Source organism: Azolla caroliniana, unplaced genomic scaffold (assembly GCF_043228905.1).
Source record: "Azolla caroliniana isolate FFs.n. ecotype wild unplaced genomic scaffold, voAzoCaro1.0.p SCAF_6, whole genome shotgun sequence".
Lineage (NCBI taxonomy): Eukaryota > Viridiplantae > Streptophyta > Polypodiopsida > Salviniales > Salviniaceae > Azolla > Azolla caroliniana.
Window position 1 is genome coordinate 20,943,329 of NW_028230441.1, and position 11,707 is coordinate 20,955,035.

At 37.7% G+C, this 11,707-nt stretch overlaps 2 protein-coding genes across 2 annotated transcripts; one reads left to right on the forward strand and one right to left on the reverse strand.

The window, feature by feature from the left end:
• Positions 1 to 2,430: 2,430 nt before the first annotated feature.
• LOC147863315 (putative pentatricopeptide repeat-containing protein At3g01580) lies at positions 2,431 to 7,503 on the forward strand. The gene is made up of 2 exons (XM_087321596.1): positions 2,431 to 2,696; positions 3,198 to 7,503. Exons 1-2 carry the CDS (start codon positions 2,526 to 2,528, stop codon positions 6,405 to 6,407), a joined length of 3,381 nt encoding a protein of 1,126 aa, XP_087177722.1. The 5' UTR covers positions 2,431 to 2,525; the 3' UTR covers positions 6,408 to 7,503.
• An 88-nt stretch (positions 7,504 to 7,591) lies between these two features.
• Positions 7,592 to 11,221, reverse strand: LOC147863316 (GDSL esterase/lipase At1g71250-like). The gene is made up of 5 exons (XM_087321597.1): positions 10,876 to 11,221; positions 10,006 to 10,133; positions 8,781 to 9,020; positions 8,436 to 8,688; positions 7,592 to 7,981 (listed from the first exon to the last, which is right to left on the reverse strand). Exons 1-5 carry the CDS (start codon positions 11,159 to 11,161, stop codon positions 7,800 to 7,802), a joined length of 1,089 nt encoding a protein of 362 aa, XP_087177723.1. The 5' UTR covers positions 11,162 to 11,221; the 3' UTR covers positions 7,592 to 7,799.
• Positions 11,222 to 11,707: the final 486 nt, after the last annotated feature.

The window sequence follows — 11,707 nt, forward strand, 5'->3', positions numbered from 1 at the left end:
GTTTTCTGCATACATATCATACAATTATTTCTTGCAAGGCTTATTGTTCCCTCTAATGTTTTCTTGTTGTATTATGTATATGAAATAAAAAGACGGAAAATTTACATAGTATGCATCGAACAAGTGAAGTGAATAAATCGTGCAATGTAGTTAAATCTACACAAGCATGCTTCTCTTCTAGTAGTGTGTTCATTATGATATGCTTGTGAGTCATTTATCCAAGCATAATGCCCATTGATGATATTAAATGCGTATATGATATTCATGATATCTTTTCAAGATTTTATGAATATGCAAATGTTTCAAAATCATGAACAAAAACGATTGTGGGTGTTGAAAAAAGAAAAAGAAAAAGGAAACTTCAAAGAGCACTTTATATTCGTCTTGATAAGACCAAATGGCATTTATCCAAAAGAGAGCGCCATGTTGGAATCTTTTATCCCAAAATTAAGTGTTCAATGGTTTTAAAATGGTGCAAAAACATGAAAACTTTATATAAAGTTTGCACATGAAAGACCATGTATGTACATCACAAAAAGCCACGATATATTTATGATTAACATTGAATAATTGGCAAGCCAAGAATAGCTTTTGATCTTACCATGTTACTTTAATTACCTACCCACAACAACTTTCTATATGAATGATTAAGCTACTCCAATATATCAATAGATATAGAATGTGCATCAATGTCTGTTCCACTTGTTTCACGTCATCTTAGATATATAACATGGAACACGGTTTGACTACTCAAAACATAGATCTAATGGAGGGGTCATTTTAAGTAGTTGTGTATATATTTCTTTTATTTTAATGTAGATCCATGAATGAGGTAACTCTAATTATTTCCATTACGTACATGCATCTACACATAAACTGCACGCCATTTTAATATTGCTAATGGTATCATCTTGGAAAATGCCAAAAACATTGGGTGGATTCGGGATTTTTCCATCCAAACTGGGAAGCCTTCTTGTCTCATTAGACTAGACACATACGGCAGTTCACCCCTTCAAAGAGAAGTATACAAGTGTCGATTAGACACTAAATAGCTTAGAAGCACTCAAACTAAAGAGTGTAAATTTGTAGCGTGATGTCTCTAAGTTGCAGACAATCAAATAGAGATTGCCTGAGGAATAACATGAACGTTACCAGAAAACACTAGGAGGAAAATAGATGTGTCGAGGGGTATCATCTAGGTAAAGTATATTTCTTGTGTATGTTTTCTCTCGAGCCTTCTTGGATTGTCACAAGGAGTAGACAATAGTGATGGGCATCGTTCGGTTTCTTGGCCTTGAAACCAAACCAAACCAACCATTTATTCATAATAAAAATCGAACCAAACCTGATGCACATCAAATCGAGCCTCTCCTTTTGTTTCGATTTCTTGGCCTTGAAACCAAACCAAACCATTTATCCATAATAAAAACCGAACCAAACCTGATGCACATAAAATCAAGCCTCTTCTTCGGACATATGTATATGCATATGCTCGATTCGAAGGAATCATACTTTGAAGGTTTTGTGTCTGACCCACATGTCGAATCCAACTCTAACCGTGGGTCGAGGGACCGCAATGGCCGGGCAAAATGACCAAAATACAAGCAGGGGCAATTCAGGAAATATATCCTGCTTGTCTTGATGATGATGATGTTCTCTAGCAATGGGCCCAGTTCGGTTTCTTGGCCTTGAAACCAAACCAAACCAAACCAAACCATTTATAATAATATAAACCGAACCAAACTGTTTTTAAATTTATGAAGACATTTAAACCGAACCGTTTAGAGCCGAACAGTTAAACCAAACCGTTTACGAAAAATTAAAACCAAACCAAACTAGTTTATCATAAATCAAAACCAAACCAAACCAAACTATTTTTTATTGATATTAATCATCATACTTATGATAAATTTGTGTGAGAATAAATTTTGTTATCATAATAATCATAAAATTTGTCATCATACTTATCATAAATTTGGTCATCATACTGATCATAAAGTTGATCATTATACTTATCATAAATTTAATCATCATACTTATCATAATTGATCATCATAAATGAAAAGGAGACTCTACATATAATACATATAAAATTTAATAAGTTAAAACAAGAGTTTAAAATTAAAAGTTGAAAGTTAGAGCCTATAGAGAATATTTTTGAGTATTTTTTAACCTATAAACCTATAAACCTATAAACCGAACCACATAAACAGAAACCGATAAGCCGGTAAATTCAAAACCGAACCGAAACCGATTAGTAACATTTGAAACCAAACCAAACCGTTGATTTATCTTTGAACTTATAAACTGTTAAGCCACAGTTTTTCGGTTCGGTTCGGTTCGAGCCGAAACCGGGCCCATTCACTGTTCTCCATATCCATATCCTTATGTATATGTATATGTATCAGTATGTATGTATGTATGCTATATCCAACTTGTATGGGCCGTGTACAATGTAGAAGAAGAAGCAGCCATGCAGAAGGAGAAGGTCCCCCCTCATAATTGGGAGACGACATGATGAAGCCATGGAGGAGATAGTGAAGATGAGTTGGGTTGACTCGGCCATGTATTCTGGAGGGATGGCTCAACCCCACACCAAGGATTTCCTGAGTCATCAGCCTTCTCTGATACGAGGCAGCAGTGGTGGCCAAGAACGGCGAAGAAACCACATCCTACCAATCCGCCTCAAATCCCAGGTCTCTTTATATGTGCATCTCTTACTTTCACAGCCCATGTTAAAGACATTTATGAACATAACTAATTATGGGCTTAACAAGTGTGGTGAGTGCTCTATGCATCATCTTGCATTTTATTATCATATGTATCTTTTCAAAGTGATGGATCTGCTCATCAATACTGAATATTTAAATGCTTTGGCAAGTGATGGGCCCAGTCATTCACATGGACTTTATTAGATTAATGAGTGATGAGGTTCAATTTCTAATCTAGGATTTCATATGATTAACAAATTATTCGCGGTCCATGAATAATCGTAGAGTTCTTTTATATACATGCTTAACAAGTTTGACATAGTGGGTCTACTCATAGTTTTCATTTTTGTATGAGTAATAGAGATGTGAGCCTGTATCCACAACCTTTAGATCTTATATGCTGATGGATTTATTCTATTCATAGTTTTGGAATTTATATGCTTAACATATTATGGGCTTACTCATAACCTTAGTTCTTACATGAAGGTATGTGTATCGGCGCTGGGATATACTGGAAGAGATGAGCTAACCATAAAGGAGTTGCAGAATTGCTCCAACACTAGGCTGGATGATAAACTGCGTAGTTTATGCAAAGAAATTCAACTGGAGAAAGCCATAGATTTTCTGGTTGTCATGGATAAGCATGATGCTGTTGCTTCTGAGAATACATATCGCATTCTCATGAAGATTTGTGGCGAACAAAAGGCTTTGATTCAGGCAAAACTCATACATTCACATTTTGCAAAATGTGGCCTTGATTCTAACCTAAGTCTTAATGAAGATTTGCTATGCTGTTTTCTGAAATGTGGTAGTCTCAAAGATGCACTCCAAGTGTTCCAAAAGTTGACTTATCGCACGGTTTTCTCGTGGACAGCTATCATAAATGCATATGTAGATGATGGTAAAGCACAAAAAGCATTGCAATTGCATCAATGCATGTGTGAGGAAGGTGTGGAACCCAATGGCTACACTTATGTAAGCCTGTTGAAAGCTTGTACAGATTCTTGTAATTTAGAGAAAGGTAAGATATTGCATATGGAAGCTAGAAGGAAGGGCCTCAGCTCCAATACAATTGTTAATAGCGCCCTTTTAGGCATGTATGGAAAATGTGGGGCGCTTAGAGAAGTGGAGGATGTTCTTCTTGAGGTAAAACATCCAGATGTTGTGACATATAATGTAATGCTTGGGATATATGCTGTGAACAATACAATCATAGCTTTGGATTTTTATAGAAAAATGGGTCGGGAGGGGGTGAATATGAATGGAGCAACTTTCACAGCTATTCTTCTAGCTTGCCGGAAATTTGCAGAGAGAGAGTGTGCGGCGGTTGTTGAAGGTCAGCTCAGGAAAGTAGTGTCACTACAATGGGTTCAAGAAATCCATACAGATGCTTGGAATAGAGGCTTCAGTTCAAATCTAGTTGTGGGCAACAATCTTTTGAATATGTATGGTAAGTGTGGGGACGTTAAAAAAGCTGAGGATTTATTTATTGGGCTTCCATATCGAGATATTGTGTCATGGACAGGGATGCTATCAGCCTATCTTGAGGGAGGGCAGGAAGAAAAGAGTATATTATTATATAGGCAAATACTCGATGAAAAGCTTTCTCCAGATGGGCAACTGCTTGTTATAGTTATACAAGCATGTTGTGCGATGGCTGAAGAAAATGCTGAAGGCCGTCCATCAATGAAGAACCTATCTTTGGACATTGGCCGTGCATTACATGCTGATGTGAAGAAAAAAGAGCTACATACAGATCCATTCATTCTAAATACACTTATTACTATGTATGGCAAATGCGGAAGCATATTGGAAGCATCAAATGTCTTTTGCTCAATGCCAGAGCCTGATATAGTCTCCTACAATGCCATGCTGTCAGCATACCTTGAAACAGGTGAAGGTGAAATTACTCTACAGTTTTATCAATATATGCTTCAGAAAGAACAGAATCCAGACGACTGGACATTTCCCACACTTCTTCAAGCATGTTGCTTAATTGCAATAAACGAAGAAAAGTTCGTTACAGAAGGGCAGTGGATAAAGCCTCTCTCGCTAGCAATTGGCCAGGCTCTATATGCTGATGCTGAAGGAAGTGGGCTTGTTAGGAATGAGTTTGTGGGTATTTCCCTTATCAACATGTCTGCAAAGTGTGGGGGCTGTTCTATTGCAGAAAAAGTATTCAATGAACTTTCACATAGTGATCCCATTCCATGGAATGCCATGCTTTCAGTCTATATAGAGCAAGCTGAACCAGACAAAGCTTTAAACTTGTATCGACAAATGCAAGAGGAAGGTATAACTCCTAGCGAGAGCACATTTTTGGTCATGTTTCAAGCATGCTGCATCCTTGCAGAGGGGAAGAATGAAAGTTTGATAGCACTGGAAATTGGTCATGCATTTCATGCTGATGCTCAGAGGAAGGGCTTTGATACCTATTTATTCATTGGTAGCATTCTTATTAGTATGTATAGCAAATGCGGATGTCTTCGGGAAGCCGAAAATGCATTCTGTAAGTTAGCCTCACCAAACATTGTGGCATGGAATCTTCTTCTTTCGGCATATGTTGATTCAAAAGAAGCTAAGAGGGCCCTCCAGGTGCTTAAACTAATGCAAGAGCAATGTGTCATTCCCACTGAGTGGACGATTTCTATTACACTAGAAGCATGTTGTATATTAGAAGAGAACCAAAAATATACGGAAATACAAGTGAATTCATATTATGCCATTGAAATCGGGATGGCATTACATCATGATGCATTGCTGAATGGGTTTGATTTATGCATATCTGTCGTTAATAGTCTTATTAGTATGTATGGCAGATGTGGAAGCATTTGGGAAGCTGTGAAGGTCTTTCAGATGCTACCTCAGCGTCAAACTGATTCATGGAATGAGATACTCTCGGCATGTATTTTTCATGATGAACAAGATAAGGCCTTACAAATGTTTAATGAAATGCAAAATGTTGGTGTTTCTCTAGATGAAACTACCTTTGTTTGCACTTTACAAGCTTGCAGTGAGACAGGAAGTGTAGATATTTGCAGGCATGTACATTCAATCATTGCATCGTATAGACTTGAGTTGGATCTACGTATAGCAACCACTCTTATTCATGCATATGGTAGCTGTGCAAGCATGATGGATGCTCAAGAAGTCTTCAATAATATGCCAGAGCATGATGTAGTGTCATGGAGTGCATTAATAGCCGGGTATGCTCGTGAAGGTAACTCAAAGGACAGTAGAAATTGGTACAATAAAATGCGTTGTGCACATGTTGTTCCTAATAAGGTTACTTTTCTTTCATTGTTATGTGCATGTAGTCATGGTGGACTCATAGATGAAGGAATAGAATACTTTGAATCCATGAATCGAGATTATGGCATGACTCCAGAAACTGATCACATCGTGTATATGATAGACCTTATTGCACGAGCTGGTGATTGCTCAAAGGTGGAAGCCATATTTTCAAGATTATCAATAGAGTCTAATGCAGCAATTTGGTTGTCTTTATTGGGAGCTTGCCAGAGACATGGAAATGTTAGTTTAGGAGAGGAGGCATTCAAGCGAGTATTACAGATGCAACCGAATCACGATCTAGCATACATATTGATGTCAAACATCTATGTGGATTCTACCCTTGGGGGGAAAGCAAGAGTTGTGGAAAACACACCAATGAGACAATGTGTTGAAGCTCTATGATGACCTCAATGTTTAATCTTTTCCTTGATCCACAATACCATTGCGTTCAAGCTCCTTCGATTCTTGTAATTTGCATCAACGTCTTGCTGCAACACAACTAGGTATATATGGATGGCATGTTAATTGCTCACAAGAACAACGGTGGTCTTGATGCTTTCAGGTTACAATTGAATAACAACCTTGGGTGCAGTTGGACTGGGTAGGGGTAGTAGACTTCCAGTGCTGTAACATAAGGAATATGCTGTTGAAGTTGTTGGAGCATTTCAACATTGAGGGGACAAATGTGAAACCTACCAAGGGAAGATCTACTAAGTAAAGGCAAGGAAAGGACCGAGATGTCCATTGTACATTTGCATCAAATGTAGGGGGTGTCATGTATGCTAAAATATTGATGAGGTTAGGGTTGAGCGGTATATTAAGTTAACAAAGAAATATTCAAATAAGCTCTGAAAGTGGAGTCTTACCATAAAAGGGGTGGATCCTTACCTATCTCATGTATCTGGGGATTTTCCTCTGTGATTTCCACATTGGCATGTCTAGGTGAAAACAAATTCCTAATATAAGGCATCCTTGATATGCTCAAGAAGGATAAATTTTCAAACCATGTTAGGTTGGATGCACCATATTGGGGTGGAAATGTCCTTGAAAGCATGAGTAAAGAAGATGAGAGATAATATTATGCAATATGTAAATTGGTTGGCATATGATATTGCAGACAATGCCAACTGATTGAAGCATTCACTATGCCTTTGATGTTCGTCATCTCCGATGTAGCTAGCAATGATTGGGAAGAGGTTCAACCCGGCTCATGAGCAAAGAAATGTTCTGCGTAAAGTTACCGCATAATCTTTTTGTACCAAAGAATTGTCCTTGTAAGTTTACGACAAAATATGTATTACTGGTAAAGATTCAAAAGACTAGGGGTATTTTAGTGTTTTAACATTTCTTTACAATCTTATGAGCCATTCCATTAAACATGACAAGGTGTTCCACATTGAATCCGTGTAAATGATGGCGGGGCATTTCTTCTCGAGGTCTTTTCTTCATGTGTATGCTACAAAGAGAGAACTGAAACACTTGTTTATTTTTTCTTTTGCATCTTTGTTTAATAAATAGTGCGCTATTGCCTTTCGGATTTTGTTGTCAATTTCTTGTATTAATATGAATCTCACAAATAGATCAAGTGAATTAAGAACTATAAAATCTTTATTTTGGCAGTAGGCCATCAAAGAGCTCCGAAAATTCCTTACAATAAAGGGCAAAAAATGGTTATGAGGTAGGCACTTGCATTGATTGATTGGAGGGTTGGATGCATCAATGAATCCTTCATTAACTTTACATACTTGTATCATTTATGATGGCATAAAAAGTAATGGTTGGAAGGCATTAGACTTAGTTGACAAAGCCTTTATATAAACTTTCGGACACCAATCCATTAGCCTTTTCGGTGGGATGAAAAGCATCCCAGAATACATAGTCTCCCCTATCCTCACAGGGTGTCACAAATGGCAAACATAGTAATTGTCCATTGAATCTTCCCACACCACAACATGCCGTGTCACCGTATTTGAAGCCTACAAAAGTGTCGAAACACTTAGTTTTGCGTTAACACACCTTGGGGCAAAAGAAGCTTATAAAATTTCAAACACAAGTTGCTAGCTTTGAATCTACACTTATTCATTATTGTTAGTAGCTTGTATTAAGTTTCTAATCTTCATAACAATAAAATGGTGATGTGAGTTTGACACACTCAAGAGTCTACAATTCCTTGCTCAATTATGCATACCATAACTTCTTCACGAAAATGCTTGGTAAATTCTATGAGGAAAATGACTTAAATCAATAAAAAGTTTATTGTGATTGAAATATTCTAGATACATGAAAAAACTATTATATTTGTATATCTACCTATGTAATCTTTCATAGGACATTCAAGACATTGATCCATTCAAGGACCTTCAATCACCAACAATTAACAAAAGGAAGGCTAGTTAGAGTAAAAGAGTGTGAAAAGGTAAAGCATTTTACCAAATTTTTCCGGAGTTTGGCGATAGTCAAAGATGGGGTTAAAGACATCTCCATATAGAAACTTGGCTCCTGGCAATTTGGCATTGAAGCTCGGTAACCTCGCCTCGAGTGCAGCATTGAAGTCTTGTGCCAATTTGTTAACAAACTCCACACACTCGCCATTCGAATTAGCTTTTACTAATTGAGAAGGAATACACCCAATCGGCCCGATCGAGGCCACTGACACGCTACGTGCACCCAATTCGTACATTCGCTGCATTTAACAATAGGTCTACATTAGAGGATTTTGTAACCTTTAAAAACCATGGTCCAAACTTGTATAGGATTCAATGCTTTCACACTTACATTAAGTTGGCCTATGAATGTGTTCACTAAGAGATCTTGGTAGTCTGGAATTGTATAGTTTCTCCCGGTTGCGGAATTCCTCAATAGATAGTTATTTACATAGTCATTGCTCCCAATGATCACTGCGAACAATGACTTACTCAAGAAATCTGCGGTCCGTTCTGCCCCAAGCATTTTAGTCAGCTCTTCAACATTGTTCTCGAACCATGAGATTTGTGTGTCTAAATCCACTCTTCCAATCTATTTAACATTATAGTAAGATGAGTTTCCAACTTTCATATATACATTTGTTACCAAATTTCAACTTTCAATCAAAGTCACTTCAATATGCTTTTTGTATAGGGCCACAAATGACTACACACACACACACACACACACACACACACACACACACACACACACACACACACACACACTCAATACCAATCAATATGAACATGGGGTGTTCCTTGAACACATATTGACTATACACACACAATAACAATCAATATGAACATGGGTGTTCCTTGAACACATATGGCACAAGAGAGAGGGATCTTGGATTCTAACTCATAGCCTCAAAACCCATAAGAGAGGGGATTCCAACTCATCACCACAACCTCATTAGTTGTTACAAAAATGTACATTTGTGCATACATTCATGGAGTTCATTAGCTTGAGGTAACATGCCCATTAACTCATGGGCTCTCGTGGATATTGGATTATAATGGTCAAAGTTGGTATACAATACCGATCAAGACCCAAATTTGGCTAGAGGAAGATGATCAAGAACCCGAATTTGGCTAGAGGAAGATGATTGAGGACCCGAATTTGGCTAGAGGAAGATGACCGAGAACCCGAATTTTGGCTAGAGCAACATACCCCCATTTGCTCGTGGACCACCCGTTTTGTGATTAATGTATGATTGCATTATTGTGGCACACAAATGACCATGAATAATGTTCGAATCACTCTATTGTAAATCCCTTGTTAATTTTTCTCGATATAACCTATGCAATGACACTTTTCGGTCCGAATCTTGATGAATCCCAAGTCCACCCTAACGACTCAAATACCTATACCATTAGGATCGGCATTCTCTTAATCACTTTTAGCACACAATTATACACAATTAGGACATTATGCATAGCGATAAGATCGAGCTCTTTTTTTTATTAATTATGTTCCGATATATATATCATTATCCAATCCTAATTACTTAATTAATTATCCTCGAATGACTCACGAAGTTGTAGCCAGTGCTCCTGATAATGCCGGCAGCAGCCGAAGCATAGCTGACCCCCTTGAGGATAGTCGCGCCTCTGGTGGTCGGGTCAAGGTACGGTACTGCAAACGGCAGCCCGAACCTCTCGGCTGCACAAGCGATAATTAATGAAAACCACTTTATTAATCTCAATTTAACACTAATCATACCTAATGGAAATGCTACCACTTAATTTAAGACACTAAATGGACAATATGTTATAACTACTTAATTCAGTACAAAATCATACTAAATGGATATAATATGTTATAACTACTTAATTCAGCACAAAATCATACTAAATGGATATATGTGAATAAGTACTTAATTCAGCACAAAATCATACTAAATGGGTATATGTTAATAAGTACTTAATTCAGCACAAAATTATACTAAATGGATATATGTTAATAAGTACTTAATTCAGCACAAAATCGTTAGATTAGAACCTACCTGGGAACACACAAGAAACCTATATATGTCAATATCTGCTCTACACACAAGTTAAAAAGCATTGGTGTTGATCTGTTACTATTAGTCAAACTTTTGTGATTAAACACCACTAATTTATGCACTAATTCCATAGGACAGTACACACAAGTTAAAAAGTATTGGTGTTGATCTGTTACGATTAAATTCGAAATTTTGCGATTAAACACCACTAATTTGTGCACTAATTCCATAGGTTAGTACACACAAGTTTTAAAAGCATTGGTGTTGATCTGTTACCATTTAAACACCACTAATTACGGGCAAATTTAGTCCAACTTTGTGATTAAACACCACTAAATTATGCACTAATTCCATGGGTTAGTAGTGCTTAAATTTAGGGGGGAGGAGTAGGAGGCGGACCGATGAAATCGACGACGACCTTGCCATTGCTGAAGCGGCCGGTCGCGCCAGCGGGGAAATCGATTCCGAATGGTTTCATGTCGGATCTTGCGGCGGTGGAGATGTAATTGTTGTTGCCCACATCTACCAACGAATCGCCAAACACGAAAAGGGCAGCGTAGGATTTTTCTGCGCTAACTCCGATTACGAATGAAGGTGTGAGGGATTCATCACAACCCATCATCACCATCACCATCACCATCATCATCATCATCAGTACCATCACCATTCCCATCTTCATTGCCATATCACCAAGCTTAAGCTGCAATCAGAATCATGCCTTGAATGGGTATATCAATGAGGATGTAAAATTTGCTTCTTCTAGTCTATCTTTTCTTTTTAAGTGTGTGATTGGTTTGATAAGAGCTTGGAATGAATAGAAGGTGACATTTATAAGGTCCCCCCCCCCCCCCCCCATTGATTGCTTTGTTGGACAAGAGAAGGAAGAGTTAGTGAGGGTGGATAGTGTTCATTTAATGCCATTGAACATAATAACTAAAGCCTTTTTCTGTTAGAGGTTTGGCTGCAAAATTCAATACATCTAAAGATGTTGATTTTATAATCCTCCCCCCACGGAAAAAACACTTTCATTATGTGGAGCCAACCCTCGAAAGAAAGCTACACTCTCCCATGCATACAACCAACCAACCACCATATCCATTGTTAGTCCGAGTCCCTCATGAACAACCCAACCGTTAACCGATCATATGATCGTCTCGAGGTACATATGACCCAATTCCTATCTTGTGGATTAATGTCGGTACTCTACTAGTACCGTAGTCATATTGTGACT